General features: G+C 44.8%; 1 protein-coding gene across 2 annotated transcripts in view; it reads left to right on the top strand.

Annotated features, from left to right (window-relative positions):
* The window catches only part of tenm1 (teneurin transmembrane protein 1), a 204444-nt gene extending 187617 nt beyond the window's left edge, over positions 1-16827 (top strand). For both annotated transcript variants that reach the window (XM_086307559.1, XM_086307566.1), the window contains exons 27-38: positions 806-1002; positions 1915-2228; positions 2880-3052; positions 4631-4875; positions 5574-5867; positions 7099-7343; positions 7906-8048; positions 9721-9932; positions 10406-10707; positions 11651-12357; positions 13024-13166; positions 15207-16827. In XM_086307559.1, the coding sequence (XP_086163685.1) occupies positions 806-1002; positions 1915-2228; positions 2880-3052; positions 4631-4875; positions 5574-5867; positions 7099-7343; positions 7906-8048; positions 9721-9932; positions 10406-10707; positions 11651-12357; positions 13024-13166; positions 15207-15962 (3731 nt within the window). In that variant the 3' untranslated portion in view covers positions 15963-16827. The remainder of the gene's footprint in view (positions 1-805; positions 1003-1914; positions 2229-2879; positions 3053-4630; positions 4876-5573; positions 5868-7098; positions 7344-7905; positions 8049-9720; positions 9933-10405; positions 10708-11650; positions 12358-13023; positions 13167-15206) is intronic.
* Positions 16828-17521: the final 694 nt, after the last annotated feature.

Below are 17521 nucleotides of genomic sequence, written 5' to 3'. Positions count from 1 at the left end.
AACACAATTAAATATAAATTATAATATGAAAACTAAAAGAACATGCATATTCTCTGTCATATGGACCTGCATGAATAAACTTTCTCAATCCTTTATCATCTGCAACTGAAAATAGTTGTGGATGATTACTATACCTTTCTAATGTTGTTGTCCCTGCCTCTCTTTCTCTCTCTCTGGCTCTGTTCCTGTGCTACTGAGTGTAACTACCGCCCCTCCCCCCTCTGCCCAGCGTAAAGCACAAGGCTCGCGTGCAGAGTGAAGCGGAAAAAAAGTGCGAGAGAGAGGCTGAGAGAAAGGGGAAAAAAAAAAAAAAACCCACGTGACGGCTCGCGATAAGGAGCCGGCTCGCGTCGTTCACGTCAAAGAGCCGGCTCTAAGAGCCATTTCGTTCGCGAACGACCCATCACTAGGCCCCAGGCCTACTGCTGACAGCATCTAAAGGGCTTCACCCAGCTGTTATCCTGCTGTGCAACCAAAGACATCTGGATGCATTCAGTCGCCTACTACCACCGTCTGATAAGACCGAGGTCACTATCAAGGTGGTCATATCCACTCCACTGGGAAGTTACCATATCCCAATAGGTCCACGTCCTGAGCCAAACTGATAACCGTTTAAGCGGCACCATGGGATCCTCGTATTTTGCCAACCTGCGTGTGGACTGGTTGTGACTTCTCGCTTTCGCTGGAGAACGAATTGTATTTCTCAGTGTGGTTAGAACTGATGCTGCTTTGAATTATGCTATTTTGTTGATAAAGAGCTTTTCCTGTCCTTACCGAAATGACAAGTTCCCGTTTTTCCTATCAGGAGACGGAGGCTACGCCCGTGATGCTCGTCTCAAAGCCCCGTCCTCTCTGGCAGTGGCTCCCAATGGCACCCTGTATATTGCTGATCTGGGCAATATCCGGATCAGAGCTGTAAGCCCCAACCAGCCCCAGCCCAGCCCAGCCGGACTGGTGGAAATCAGCTCACCTCTGGACCAGGAGCTCTATCTCTTTAGCCAGGTTCTTATCACAATGCCTAATGTGTGTATTTGCATGTAAAATATTTGGATACCAGCGAATTGTCTTTTTAATTCATAATTTATTAGCAAATTTAACAGACTGACTAACTCAAGTGTTTACTTGGATTTGCACATTGCTAAATTAAAACAGATTAAGCCACGCAAGCTCATTTGTACACACAAATTAGTCTGAGATAATTAGTTATTAATTATTGACACACAGTAACTGCTAGTTGGGCCTGTTAGGAAGGTAGATAACTGAACCAGCTAACAAAGCTAGCATTAGCTTTCTAATATGACCCATTTAGAGAAAAATAAAGAATAAATGCAGTAAACTGGCTAAACTTTAATAACTTGGGATGATTTTGGATTGCATTTCACAAAAATAATATTCCTCACTTCCAAGTCTCGTTCTAATAGCTTTGAATGATTGAATGATCAAATAATGTCAGCTAGGTTAGCCTAATCCAATCAGGGTGTTTACTGGCTCAGAGTGGGCTTTTGTGGGTGACTAAGCACGACAGTAAGCATGATAGATGCACACAAGATAGTGAGCCTATTGCCTTATGTTGCAGAAATCTGGCCTTTCCTGTTATTTCTGATCATTTAATAAACAAAACGGTTCATTCTGCCTGAGAAAATGAAACTCTTATTTCAAAAAATTATTTTAAAATTTCATACAGACAACAGTTACATATTACATATTCTAAGCTCTAAAATGAACATGTTTCTTCATCTTTAAATATATAATTTAAAGAAATAAACCCCATAATTTACAGTAGTTATGGTTAATGTGTGTGTACCTGCAAATCACTAGTCTGAGAGTACAGAGTACCTAATAGTTTCTAAATTTACAGGTTTTGTCATTTGCAGAAGCTGAATCCTCAACAGTGTCTCTCTCTCCCTCTGATAGAATGGTTCCCACCTGTACACCAAACACCTGATCACAGGTCACTACCTGTACAACTTCTCTTACGGCACAGACGGCCAGTTGTCGGGTGTGATGAGCCGCGACGGCCGCAGCCTCCAGGTGAGGAGGGATGCTCACGGAGTGCCTCTCTGGCTGGCTCTACCTGGCGGACAGGTGTACTGGCTGTCCCTTAGCAACAGTGGCACGCTGAGGAAGGTGTCCGCCCAAGGCCACGACATCGCCCACATCACTTACCATGGCAACACAGGTCTCCTAGCAACCAAAAGTGATGAGAACAGTTGGACCACTGTGTATGAGTGAGTTTGTGGTTTATTTATAAAGCTTATCTGCTTATTGCGATCTTCTTTCTGTCTGTCCCCGCTCTTTCTCTCTTCTCCTTCCTTCCTTCCTGTTCTCGCTTTGTTGCTTGACTCTGAATGTTTGAGCTAACACTGCATTGCATGAATGTGTATTCATATGACAAGGTTTACGTTAGGGGTATGAAATATGAGTGCCATCTGGTGGTCACTTCTGCATCAACAAAGCTGGAGAAGGCCTGGGGTGGGATTGGGCGGTGTGACTGTTTTTTTCTTTCTTCTTTTTAGTCTTTGCTTAAAGTGACTGATTAGCTGAAGGACGTCTGCTGCAACTCTTTGAACACATGCGTGTTTAGTATTGCACATATAGTACAGGCAGAAAAACACATCTGTCTGAATTATTCACCACTGCCTAGTCGGTCTCTGTCTCAGATTCCACAGCTGGATAATTACACATATAAATCATAGTTGACACTCACTGCGAGCTCATGCTAGCGCACGGGAGCATGCATATGTGTGCCTGCGTGCTTTTTGCGGGCTTGGTTGTGGTCATTTGCCTGCGAGCGATGGATTTCTGCGCGTGTTTGTGCGTGTGTGTGCGCGCGTCTGTGTGTATTTGTTTGCTTATTGCCTTTGTGTTTATTCTCCAAGGTACAACAGCGAGGGTCGAGTGACCAACATCACCTTACCGACGGCGGAGGTGAGCGGTTTCCATGGCAACCTGGAGCGCTGGTCTCGGGTGGAGGTTGAAGCGTCCAACCGTGAGAACTTTGTCACCAGCACAAACTTGTCTGCCAGCGACACCATTTACATGTTCAGACAAGGTGCAGCATCACAATGAGTTCTGCGCTTTTGCCTTTTAAATTTCTCACAGCTCATTATTCAGACTGTTTATGCATCGCAGCCACAGGTGTATTGGTTTTATGTATTTACTGGTTCTATAACCAGCAACTAGCCACAAGGCTATTTATGAGTCATGTGAAGAGGCACTAAACCATACACCACATACTATGTAGAGGGCAGGGCGTAAGGTTACAGCGATGTTTAAACATTTATGCCGGCAAACGTGGCTGTTATTCTGGTTTAAGTCAGAAACTCTGACCTGCGTTTCTCTCATTCTTCATCGCTGGAGATTCACAGCTTTAAGTAAGCATTTATCCGCTTTTATAAATAGTTTCACATACAGATCTGATGCGACCTCTTTACATAACCGGACGAATGGGCAGCGGGGGGGAGAAAAAATGCTGTTTATTTACACAAAACATGCTACATTTGACTGACTCGTGAAATGCCTTAACAACTGCTGGGGCAAAGCAGAAAAAAAATGGAAAAGAGGGCAGAGATGAGAAGAGGAGAAAATGAGAGTGGAGTGAAGAAGCCACTCATGGGAGCAGTTTCTTCTCATGTCATCCCTTTAATTGCTTTCTTGCAGTTGTCACACTGACAGGACTGCAGGGAGGGAAAATCTGCGCCAACTCGCACGCGCTCAGTCACACACGCGCGCACAAACACATGCATGTACGCCACGCTACAGTGTGACAGAGCTGCCAGGGAAAAAAGTTGAAATGACCCACTATTTTTCGAGCACCACCTCTTTCTCCGCCGCCCACAATTTCACCGTGTCCTCGCCTGCCTCTGAGGCAACAATAACCATATGTACAGAATAGGTTTTTTTACGGTGGCGGAGGGAATAGAAGTTACTATCCGGTTTATTAGCCGCGTTAAGTTTTATGGTTAAAATATAGTTTTATGGTTATTTTCACCCCTCTTTTTCTAAATTTTTGTATTAATTGTGTTTTAAACATGAGACAAAGCCATCTTGGCATGTGTGAAAGTGTGTGGAAGCCTGACTCTGAGCAGGGCAGAAATGAAAGAGCAGTTTCTCAGAATGCTTTGCAATGTGTGAAAAGCTGCTATACCCCACCTTCCTCTCCTTCTTTCTCTCTCTGTCCTCTCTTTCTCCTTTCATTGCCCCCCCTCTCTCTCTCACTCTCTCATTATCTGTCTCCTGCGTTCCTCCTTTCTAAAGATGTAATAGCTGATGCAGTACAATGCTAATGTTGCAGAGAGCTTTAAAAAAAACACTCAGCACAGTGATTGAAGCAATTAATTCAAATAAAACGCACACACAAAGAGCCAGACATCGCATTCATGCAGCCCGCTTCTCACAGATTTCCTCTCAAGGCTGATTTTTTTTCTTCTTTTTGACACACAATGACTGATGTTTTCTTCACACTTCTTTTTTCTCATCTGTTGTTGCATATTTGCATCTCTGTGCACTTGTGGTTTTTTTGTGTGTGTGTCTGACCCACCCACGACAAACGGTCGACCCTCGACACCCACCCTCCCCCCCCTTCCACATCCCCACAATTCACACTTACGCTTGCACTTTCCCACTCCAGATCACTCTCAGAGCTCGTACAGAGTCAGCGCCGACGGGTCATTTCTGGTGACGCTGGCCAGCGGGATGGAGCTGTCGCTAAGCACCGAGCCCCTCCTCCCGGGGGGCGTCGGGGGTGGAGTCAGTCCCACGGCCAGCCGCTGCAACATCAGCTTGCCTGGAGACCACGCCCCGAGCCTGATAGAGTGGAGGCAGAGGAAGGAGCAGAGCAAGACTAACTACAGCACTTACGAACGCAGGCTCAGGGTAAAACACTAAATCATCAGCCTGTTATTACGCCAACTGTGATAATATATAAAACACAATCCTGCGGCATCAGTGCTGCACAAAGGCATTGGGAATTAACAAGAGGATGCACGCAACTAGCCGAATATCCCAGAATCCCATATGAATGGATCAAATAAGCAGCCCGGCAACATTTTAGGAGTACGCAGGGTTAAGCTGTGCAATTTGACATTAACCAGGGGGACAAAAAGTGTCACTTTTAAGTGCTAAGAGTTGTGCAATCCGGTAGATTTTGAGCGATTGATGATGTCAGCGGAGGTGATAATAGGTCAAATGACTCGTAACCTGTTAGCTGTACTTTCCACACGCACAGGCTGCAACACCTCTGCAGTGGTGATGAAAGCACAAACAGGAGATTTCCTGAGAAAAGGGCATTTATGTTACATGCAGCAATTAATTAGCATTCCCCGGGAAACAGTTCTCTCACTTGTTCGCCAGGCAGCTTATTGTTTATAAATGCAGACCAGGGTTTGCTGGAAATGTCACAATTAATTCATCTGGACTAATGAAATCTTTGCTGCTCTCAGACATGCCACTTCATTCATATATTTGCATGTCTGCGGCTTCAATCACCATTTATGATGATTTTAATGCTGTTAAAAAAAAGCTTCTGTTTGTGTTCTTGTCACTAGCTGACATTTTACTGCTTTGCTTTCCAGGCACATAACAGGAACCTGCTGTCCATAGACTTTGATCAAAGCACCAGAGTTGGGAAGATATACGATGACCACAGGAAGTTCACCCTCCACATTCAGTATGACCAGCTGGGCCGGCCTGTCGTGTGGTCACCCAGCAGCAAATACACTGAAGTAAACATCAGTTATTCAGGTGGAGGACTGCTTTCAGCCATCCACCGCGGAGAATGGTCCGAGCAGCTGGAGTACGAGAGCGACAGGGTGACGTCCAGAGCCTGGGTCAACGGCAAGATCTGGAGCTACACGTACGCAGACAGAGTGAGTAGAAAGTTTGAAGCGAACGTGACAGACAGCTTGTGATGAGGTCCTGCTGAGATTTGTTTTCAGGGCTCCTGTCGCCGTTTTCTTCTTGCCTTTGCTGCTTGCAGAAATCTAACACATCTTCTCCACTTACGTTTCCTTCTTGGTGCAGCTCTCCGAAACCGGCGCTGAGATTAAAGGCAAACCAAAAAAAAGCGTCTCAGTTGTGGGAAACGAAAGTAAAGAAGTGAAAGCATATTAAAATCAGTAACAGGTGCTATATTACCAAGTATCTTTTTAATGTGTTTCCCTCAGTTTGAGGGGCTTTCCATTTAGGCTATGAACATCAGTTTGCAGAGCGAATATTAGATCTGCCATAAGTTTAATGGTTGGGCAGACCTTTTAAACTTGGCCTTGTGTCTTCACGACTGCAACAGCGCGCACAGTTGAGAGATGTAAAGGCAGACGGTGTGTTCTTTCTGATCGATTGCATAACTCCAGCATGTTTCAAGGTTCGGCAAATAGATTTTCTCAAAAGAAAACAGCAGTAAAGTCTTTGCAGTAAACACTCGTCGTCTTCTGGCAGATGTTTAGAAGTTATATTCGCTATAAGGAATTTTTCTAGTCAAAGAAACTCAAACAGTGTGTGTGACTAAGCTGAGAGCTACCAGAAGGTATAATTTCCGCTCTTGAAATTAATTGAAATATTTAATGACATGATATTCAGTCTGAAATATATTTAGTGTCAAGGATTTTGGTCTAAGACAAAATTAGGGTGAAAATGAGCTTATATTACAGAACCATCTAGAAATTAATACCACCTTCATGTATTATTAACACATTAATATCATACCTTACAGTTGAATAAAGACATTAAAGAGAACATTGTTTTAGTGCAGCTGAAACTGTGTGAATAGCTACGCAGATTTTTAAGGGGGGGGAGCAGCGGTAAACAAAAACGCTGCTGTGTGAAAACCAATTATGGTTTTTCTTTTTTCTCGTTTTGTTTTTTCGACACGTACGTCTGATAATTAAATCGCTTTCAGTGAATAACTGAAGCGGTCTCAAACTAAAACCAAGGTTGCTTTTGAAGAGCCGATTTTTTTTATTTATTGAGGAGAAAGTTTTAACCCAGTGACATTGGAATTTAAAAAGAGAGAGTGCAAAAGACAGAAAACGAGAAAGCCGTGAAACCACAGAGATGCAGTGTGTTGGAACTGTCTGTGAATATCTCTGTGTGTTCTTACAGTCCATCATGCTGCTCCTGCACAGCCAGCGGCGCTACGTCTTTGAATACGACCAAACGGATCGTCTGGTCGCGGTGACCATGCCCAGCATGGTGAAGCACACCCTGCAGTCGCTGCTGTCCATCGGCTACTACAGGAACATATACGCCCCGCCCGACAGCCAAGCCTCCTTCATCCAGGACTACACCCTGGACGGGCGCCTGATGAGGACTCAGTACTTGGGAACTGGGCGCAGAGTCATCTACAGGTGTGGCACATCGCTGTTTTAGCTCCGTACAAAGACATAACACTGATCGTCTTGATGAAGGTGATATAATTAAAGCGCAATCTTAAAATTTAAAAGCCCAATTACGCCAACTCTAGCGGACACTTGAATGCACGCCACACATCCATCCATCCTTGCGAAATCACACCGATTGGACCGATTAAAGGTCACACCTTTTTTTATCGTCGCACTTTGTCAGACAAACTGATCTGATTTTGATGAAAGTCGGAGGACTGATTCAGGCAGCGTTCTGGCATTTAACATTTTTAATACTCGTTGCCTGGATGAGGATACTGTAATAAATGGTCCCATTTTCAAGATTTGAAAGGCTGTAAGTGCCGCAGCAGCTGGTCTGCTTCTGATGAAATGTTGAAGGATGGTGCAACTTAGCGACCCAAAGGGATCCGTGTATTATTAATGTGGCATAGCATGTTTACTTACATTGAAGATTAAATGCAGTGTGCTTTAAAAAGAAGGTACTTTTATTTTAACATAACTTACTTATCGATCATCTATTCAAAAATGTGTTTCTTTCCCCCGTCAGGTATACAGCTGCGGCTCGCCTCTCGGAGGTGGTTTATGACTCCACCCTGGTGACCTTCACTTATGACGAGGCCTCTGGAACAGTCAAGACCATTCATCTCACCCACAATGGCTTCATAAGCTCCATACGATACAGGCAGACAGGTACGTACATGTGCTCAAAGCAGCCAACAGAAGCACATTTTAGATATTCACAACGTGCAAAAGGATCATAAATCAATCCTGTGAGCAAAATTTTAAAGTCTATATAAGTGATTGTGCACGGCGTGCCAGATTTGAGGAGTGATGTCAAATTCAGTAGTCTGGCTTTGAGTCAGACGTCGTGCTATTTCATCTGTGACTGATGCAGCCACAGTTAGAAGTTTCAGTAGGGCAAGGCATGTTCAAGTGGAATAGACTGTGGTCTACCACAGCTGTAAATTCAAGACCACCCCCCGGGCTCTTACCCACGTCGTCTCTTCCCCACCTCCGCAAAAAGGCTTCCTGATCAAAGCAAACAAATGAATGTTTGAATGCAAAATTATATGCGGTGAGCTAGGTGTGGACATACTGCATTTGTTGTTGCATGCCTGAACACTAAAAGTAGCACTTTGCTGGGTTCATATTCGCTCTCATAGAGGAGGCAGGAAATCAAAAAACCATAGCTGAACTTAATACAACTAAACAATACTTTCAGTGCTGAAGGAGAAAATGAGTGAGACAAGACGTTTTCTAAAAGGCGGCGCTATCGACGATGGCACGCCATCGCTGCAGCTGCAGATATAGCATGTTAGGATACAGCCATTGTTAATACAGTTGAGCAGTCCCCTTAAGTTCCATAGTCGGTCCAGGGTCATGGAAAGTGCTCTCATCTCTGCTGCCGGTTCACTTCCCATAGCTTTGTGATTGGCTCGCCACCATCAGTTGTCACTAATCTGCGCGGCGCAGCTGTGTGTGTGTGTGTTTATCGCTTTGCCCTCACTGTGAATAGACTCTCACCTTCCTTTAACTGATCTCATTTCAGCAGAACAAACGGAGCCTTGGAGAGAGGAGAGATAGTGGTAATTGTCCCTTGAGAGGAGACAAGGAAAAGTGTGGCACCGGAAAAAGAAAGATGGGGATATAGAGTGGTGGGCGAGGGAAGGGAAAAGGAACAGAAAGGGAGAAGGGGGAACGATGACAGCTGGGGGGAAATGACAGCTAGAAGAGCGAGATGAACAGACTGCAAGTTCCCCAGGGCTGCAGAAAAGCCTCCACCTCGCTCTCAGTACTTCTGCCATTTTCCCATTAGCGAAGGTTTAGAATCAACATTCCACAGAAAATAAAAATAGAAAGATGTAACACTGATCCAGCTCTCTACAGTCTCCAAAGCTAGGCACTTAGTCATTTTAACTGCAATCAGAGTCATCTCAAATAGCAGCGTAATGGTGTTTCATTAGCAGGCCCTTTTTTTCCAAACAGAGGCCTGGCTGCAGAAGCTCGGAGCAGATGTGATGAATGGTGTTGTTAAAGTTGATGCTCTGACATTAAGCAGCACATTGGCCCATCATGGCTATTGTCTTTAGATTTCATTATCTCTCCATATTAAAGGTCACCACAGGAAATACCATAGAGGTGTGGGGATAGTTAAGATGGAATGGATTGCGCAGTGTGTGTCTCTGTTAATGACGGCGAATTAGGCCTTGATTTGAATTAATTAGGCAGGGTTATGCGGGCGGTGTGACATCCACTTGTAAGGGCTATATGTGTGCTGTGTGTACACTTCATGTCCCTGTATATTTCTGTAAACGCTGTTAAGGGGGTTCTAATGTAAATCTGCTCCGGTTCCTCTGCGTAGGTCCCCTGACAAGTCGGCAGATTTTCCGCTTCAGCGAAGAAGGCTTGGTCAACGCCAGATTTGACTACAGCTACAACAACTTTCGAGTCACTAGCATGCAGGCCGTCATCAATGAGACCCCTCTGCCCATTGACCTGTACCGCTATGTTGATGTGTCGGGGCGGGTCGAGCAGTTTGGCAAGTTCAGCGTCATCTTCTACGACCTCAACCAGGTAGGAAGTCACACCAGTTATCTTACTCGGTAGTGGAAATGTGGACGTTTTAAAGCTGCACCAATCAGCTGTTTCTGCTTTTAAAAAATAATCACATGACTGTGGAATATAAAATCTGACTCTGCAGCTCAGCTCAGTGGCGCCTTTCAGCGTCTTTCAGCTCATTGTTTTGGCCTGCGTTTTAGTCAACTTCGTTTCCGGTCAGTCAGCTGGTTTTACTTGTCTATCAAATCTAGCCTTGACAACACTGGCAGGCAACTAGTAACTAGTAACTAGTAACTAAACAGTCAGATATTTCACATGGGTGTCTGTGAACATCCAAACAGACCCAAAAGAGAGTGAAATAATCAAACTTGTCCAATTTGTTACAATTTTGTTTCCAGAGTGTGCTGCATGTGTAAACAAGCAACCTTTTAGCCCATGAGTTTGGTGTGACACTTTCATGGACTCTTATGGAGTCAATATGTGTTTAGGTGATCACCACCCATCTGATGAAGCACACCAAGGTATTCAACTCCTACGGCCAGGTGGTGGAGGTTCAATATGAAATCCTCAAGTCCATCGCCTACTGGATGACCATTCAGTACGACTCGTCCGGACGTACAACCACCTGCGACATCAGAGTGGGCGTGGACAGCAATGTGACCCGTTACACTTACGAGTATGATGCAGACAGCCAGCTGCAAAGCGCCTCAGTCAACGAGCGGCCTCAGTGGCGTTATAGTTACGACCTCAATGGGAACATTAATCTACTTAGCCACGGAACCAGTGCAAGGTATGTTAGCACACAAACCCATATACTGTACAGAAAGCATTGAATATAAAAGAAATTGCCTGTTTGTTATTAATAAATCGATAATTCAGATCAGCTCAGAAATCTTTATTATCCATTGCAAAGCAGTGGATAAATATCTTAAGCATGGCTCTCAGAGGAAACCAATAAAATAGCAAAATAAGACATTGTTTATTTATAAACACACACGTGTAAATAATTGTCATATAGCAGTATTGACAGTATTGGCTCTGGCTGCAGGGACATTCTAGCAGTGGTCTGATAGGAGGAGTTGGAATGAGTGGGTGTGAGAGGCATGCATGATAGTGCTGACTTTACATTTAACTGCCTCGGTGTGGAGATCTATCACAGTCGACAGTGACGGTGATGTTGTTTAACCGTTTAATGACTCATAACAGTTTTGATTTGTTTTACGCTGAAGGAAAGGTGTTCGAGGATGTGATGTCTGTAGGTGAGAACCGAGTCAATGAGAGACTTGCAGGCAATTTTTGTTTACATTAAACGATAGTTATGGAACTGGAAACTGTTTCTCAACCCATCAACTGTAACCTTTGTTATGTCACCTTTGTTACGCTGTCTAATCGGGGATATCTGTTGTCATTAACACCTTCTTTGTTATGCACGGAGATCTTGCTGGTGCTTCCCCGCTGCCTCCAGTTTTTCACATTTGCTCATGAGTTTGCAGAAAGGCCACAGAACAGAACCTGAACGACAGATGAGACTGAGCGCAGACAGACCGGGTGAACTATTAAACGGCTGAGACAAACTTTTGCACAGATTTGGCACCAGAATCCCGGTTACATTGTGGTTACATTTGTTGCATACTAACATGATTTTTTGAGCAGTTGTCAACAAAACTGATGCACAGTTGTAGTTGTGTACAGCATGCGGTAAATATCACTCAGGGTCTGATGTTTGTTTTCAGGCTCACGCCGCTGCGCTACGACCAGAGGGACCGCATCACGCATCTCGGCGAGCTGCAGTACGGCGTGGACGACGACGGCTTCCTCCGCCAGCGAGCAAACGACCTGCTCGACTACAATTCCAACGGCCTGCTGACCCGCGTCTTCAACCGCGTGACCGAGCGCACCGTGTGGTACCGCTACGACGGACTGGGCCGCCGCGTGGCCACCAAGAGCAGCCAGGGCGAGCAGCTGCAGTTCTTTTATGCCGATCTGTCACACCCTACCAGGGTCAGCCACTTGTACAACCACAGCAGCAATCTGATCACGTCGCTGTACTATGACCTCCAGGGTCACCTTATCGCCATGGAGCTGAGCAGCGGAGAGGAGTACTATGTAGCCTGCGACAGCGTGGGGAGCCCGAGGGCAGTTTTCTCTAGCAAGGGGCGGCTCGTCAAAGAGATTCTCTACACTCCCTACGGAGAGGTTTACCAGGACACCAACCCAGACTTCCAGCTTGTCATCGGCTTCCACGGAGGCTTGTACGATCCTTTCACGAGACTCGTCCACCTGGGAAGGCAGGACTATGACACGCTAGCGGGCCGATGGACTTCACCGAATCACGAACTGTGGGGGGAGCTGAGCAAGGAGCCGAAGCCTTTTAACCTGTACGCGTTCAAAAACAACTGCCCGGTCGGGAGGGTGGAGGAGGTGACGCAGTTTACAACAGGTGAGCGTCACACATGCACAGACACACTCACGCACACTGCTGCCAAGTCAAAAGCAAATCACTGACTGACTGACAGAAACTAAGTGATACAGAAAGATAGATCACTCAGTGACACCTACTCCTACACGCGCACCTACAGGGGAAACATCTGCCATAAAGATTGCCACATTGCTAACCACAGGTGTGCTGGGTGTCAGAGACGTGAAGCTGTGACAGACAGGATTTACTGGCAACAGAAAGGACAGCCATGCCTCTGATCACATTGTTCTTTAACACAGCCGGTTCAGTTTTCTTCCCTCTGCCTGTCAAGAACATACTGTTTCCCCGAGAGACAAAATAGAAACTGAAACGAGGGAAAGAGATGGGATAGGAGAGTAGAAGATGAATACAGGATGTCAGCGGGGGCGTCTGTCCTTCTGCTTAATAGAACATTAATTTGGCCTGTCACGTTTCCCTGCAGCGGGATTGTTTGTTACACAAGGAGTGTGTTTGTCGGACACGCGCGCACACCAGCAGACACGTCTCTGCCGCACGCTGCACTCATGCATTGTGTGGTTTCCCATACGAGGTGTTGTTTTCCCTGCCCTTGTGACTGTCTGTTTGCTTTGCAGTATACACATTAAATTCTAAACTTTCTCCCGTGCAATTTTCTCTCTTCCTGTCCAGACATCGGTAGCTGGCTGCAGCTGTTTGGCTTTCAACTTCATAACGTGGTCCCCGGTTTCCCAAAGCCTGAGGTGGGAAGAATGGAACAAACATACGAACTGATGAAGGCGCCGACCAAGATGCAGGACTGGGACTCCAGCAAGGTGAGCATCACACTGCTGCTAGATTCTTTCATATCTAACACTGTGTGCCTGTGGTAATGCTTTGTATATTTAAACTATATGTATAACATTTTTTCAAATGTACTAGGGTCTGACTGCGAAACAATATTTTTCATAAAGATATGTCACACACATATATATATATATATATATATATACATATGTGTGTGTTTGTGTGAGACATAGCCTATGTCAGTGCTTGTGATTAACACTTTCATAATTAGTCATTTATCTCATTCGTTTAACACTTTGGGTCTTCATGTGAGATCAGACCGAGAGTCCTCCGCAGAAGCATGAAAACTCAAATTACCTGCTAATTATCTGCCATTTTTATGACCTTAGTGATTCTTCCTAATCGGCTATATGGATGAAAATCAACACTGAGTTGATTATTATGAGAATATTCTCCAGAATGAGTACGAGTAATGAAATGATTAGTTGATTTATTAATTAGTTCATAGACTGATTGTCGTTAAGGTAAATTGGCACGAGCGTTTGAGGGTCCCAGTGTCTCTGTTTTATAGCGTTGTGCACAGCGTGGTAAGGCCACAGCCACCCTGCAGTGTGTTCAAACCTTGCGGGTTTAAAGCTGGGCCACGTTCTTCCTGTTCATGCATGTCTTTACTTCTGCAGTCCAAACACACGCATGTTGTGTTAACTGGTGGGTTTTAAGCTGGTTGATGTAAATGGGCGTTTTGTCTTCCTGTCAGAGACACGTAGGACGTAGCTCTAACACATTAAAATTTTTCTTACATCACCAAGGACTTCAAGGTCAACTTAATGAGAAAATCCTTATAAGATAGAAACTATTATTCTTAAAACTGTAAGAATAATGGTGTGATGGGTATTCTCAACATATGTTTCCTACTGCTGTTGTTTTTATTGACACCATATCGTCATATAAGAAAAGATATGGGGGGATTTTAAATATCACCGACCTTTTGTTCAAGATCAGATAAGGTCAAACTTTGATAAAAGGTCTTATCTTCAAAACTGTGACTAAAATATTGGCTTTGGTTGTATTGGCAACAGTAAGGAAATTATATTGATTATGGGTAGATTCTAAATATAATGTTAATTAATTATTTAATTCATTACTCATCTCACTTTTAAGTTCCATATCTGCTTTTCTTTCATGTTGATACCAAAATGTGTTACATCTTTAAAAAACATTTTTTAGAATTATATTATATTATATTATATTATATTATATTATATTATATTATATTATATTATGAGTTCAGCTTATTCATGTCCAGTTATTTACATTAGTACTTTAGTATCCATGACCTGCTCCTACATAATGTTTGTGTAATCCGAGTAGCCTTATCTGACTTTCTTTGCTGATGTCTAATAGACATTATCAGTAGTGTTAAAGGCACTCTAGTGCTCGGGCAGCTAGCCAGTATGAAGCTACTGCCTATAGCACCGTCTGTCACATGTTGTCTGTGTGATGACACATCAGTGCACATTTCTTTAAAATTGTAAATTTCTGTAAAATGACGATACGTTTTCACTCTGACCAGAACATGATGTCATACTTTTTGAGAATAGTGTGTTAATTTTGTCCTGTACATTACAGCAACAATCCATAACCCTTTATTAAATTTTTTATTTTATTTTTTTAATAAATGTGTGATCAAATAAATTTTTTTCATTACTAAATATTAAAAAGGAATTTACTGAACAATAAAATGTAATAAGAAATAATAATAAATATACTCCAAAGTATGTGAAGTATATTAAAGTAGTTTTCAACACAACAGATAAAATAAAAAGCACTTTGCACTTGTTTTTACTGCATTTCCAAACTTCCTAAAGTCGGTTTAAAAGCAGCCACGCAAACTGCAAATAAAATATGATGCTATTTTTTTAAAAGTTGCCCAGACAGTGATGTGTCTTGGTGGTTTGCCTCTCAAAGTGCTTCATGTTTTCTACGTGTCTAAATATCTAGTGTGGATCGTGTTTTTCTGTACGTCATGCAGAACGCTGTAATAAATGAGTCCGTCTGTTTTTCTCTAGTTGGTTTTGGGAATCCAGTGCGAGCTGCGGCGCCAGCTGAGGAGTTTCATCTCCCTGGAGAGGTTACCTCTGGTCTCTGAGCCCGTGGGCTCCACCTGCCACCGACCGGCGCACCCCCCTCCCTTTGGCTCCCGGCCCTCCATCCTCGGCCCCAGCATCCGCTTTGCAGTCTCTCACGGCCGAGTGAGCGCGGAGGTCATTGGAGTGGCCAGCGAGGACAGCCGCCGAGTCGCGGCCATCTTGAACGGCGCCATCCACCTCACTGGGATGAGCTTCACCGTGCACGGCTGCGACACCCACCACTTCCTCCAGTCGCGGCCGATCGAGGAAGACCTCGCCCTGGGGCTGGGAGTCGGGGGCCGCGTCCTGGAGAGCGGCGTGAACGTGAGCGTGTCTCAAATGAGCGCGACGGTGAACGGCAGGACTCGGCGTTTTGCCGACATCACTCTCCAGCAGGGGTCTCTGTGCCTGTGCGTGCGGTACGGTGGGAGCGAGGAGGAGGAGAGGGCGCGGGTGAGGGAGGAGGCGAGGAAGAGAGCAGTGGAGGGAGCTTGGGAGAAGGAGAGAAGGAGGGTGGAAGCGGGAGACGCCGGGAGCAGGGCGTGGAGCGAGGTTGAGAAGCAGCAGCTGCTGTCTGGGGGACGCGTTCAGGGTTACGACGGCTACTACTCCCTGCCTATAGAGCAGCAGCCGGAGCTGTCTGACTGCCCCTCCAACATCCACTTTATGACACTGAGCGAGGTGGGGGGCAGGTAACAGAGACACACGAGCGGCCCCCCACCCCACCAAAGACTGCCTGTTTCTACTCTACTCTGATTTGTTCTACTGTTTCTATACTGTATCGGGGGGAAAAAAAGAAGACGACATCAGAGAAGAAGAAGAAGAGCGAATGTGTGGGGAAAAAAAACAAAAAACTTCCAAATGCCTTTAATTGTGACAAAATGATGGTATTTTATTATTATCGTCCAGTTTCTCCAATTTCTAACAGTGGCACAAGCAGTGTGGTTTGGCTGTGGCTTTGCTTTTTTGTATCTCTGATCAACCCGACCGACTCGCCGACCGACCGACTCGCCGACCGACCGACTGCCATTCGCTGTTTCAACACTGTTCATCATTTTCTGGACTCTGCTCAACATCACGGCACTGTAGGGAAGAAGACTTTTAGGATTTTGCCAGTGAATAATCCTCTTCGTGACTCGAATCAAGAGCTCTTCGGTTTGCCATTTGAGTTCCTACATGGTTTACCTCGGATATACTATCGTTTACATATTGTGTAAGAGAGGCCTTGTCGACTCTGACACTTCCCCCCTTTAGAGAAGGAAAGCTCTTGTGGTTTCCGCCTCTGGTGTGCTCCAACAGTAGTTTGTATGAGTGTGTATACTTAAAAATCAAGAATGTATATAGCCAGTGCTTTCTCACACTGAAAAAAAGAAGTGCTCAACTGGAAGTTCTGTTGTTCATAAGTGTCAGTATTGTTAATCAATAGAAAAACAGTTACATTTTTGCAAAGAATTATACATGGCTATAGTAAATATTCTCGCTGAAAAATCTGACTTTATTGGGTTACAAAGCTGATTAAAGTTATTATGTGTGAATTACCAAAATCGCTGGCTGGGATTTCATAGACGTTGTTACTTATTATTTCTGCCCCTCTCCTCCGCTCGCTCTCGTTCACGTCGTCTCCGCGCCTCCCCGCCACACATTTGTTGTGCTCTCTTTGTTCTTGTTTCTGGGAGTTTGTAACTTTTCAAATCTGTGCTGTCATTATCACCCATCATTATGGCTCGAACCGAGATATGCACGAGAAAACCTGCGTCGTCTGTCAGAGGAGAGGGAGCAGAAGAAGAAGAAGAAAGGGGAGGAGGGGAGAAAGAGGGAAAGAAAAAAAGAAAAGCACAGAGGAAAGGGAAAAAGAAATGTGACAGCTGAGGCTCAGCGAGTGGGTGGTGAGTGCAGAAGGGGCAGGACCTGGAGTTGGCTGAGCTGTTCTCTCCAGCTTGTCTCCTCTCATTAGGAAATGCCAATCAGACTACATGTGAACCACTTCCAAGCCTCTCCCCACAAAAAAAAGTTTAAAAAAGAAAGTAAAGAACTTTTTTTTTCTCTTTAAATGTTGCTAATCCACCTCCCTGTCCGTCTGCCTCCCCCATCGCCTCCCCCACACACACACACACTCGCCTCCCGCCGTCGCTCCACCATCTGCCCACCATTAATTGTTTGTGTTTCCTCTCCCGTGCCGCGGATGACAGACACACACACACAATGCATATGTTCTGACTGCGAGCAGGTGATATACATTCCCGACTAGCACTCTG

Source organism: Aulonocara sp. 'chitande type north' Nkhata Bay, linkage group LG2 (genome assembly GCF_057382095.1).
Source record: "Aulonocara sp. 'chitande type north' Nkhata Bay isolate Kocher_YH1m ecotype deep benthic linkage group LG2, A_spYH_male_GT1.1, whole genome shotgun sequence".
In the NCBI taxonomy this organism is placed as follows: Eukaryota; Metazoa; Chordata; class Actinopteri; order Cichliformes; family Cichlidae; genus Aulonocara; species Aulonocara sp. 'chitande type north' Nkhata Bay.
This window is presented reverse-complemented; position numbering and strand designations above follow the sequence as displayed.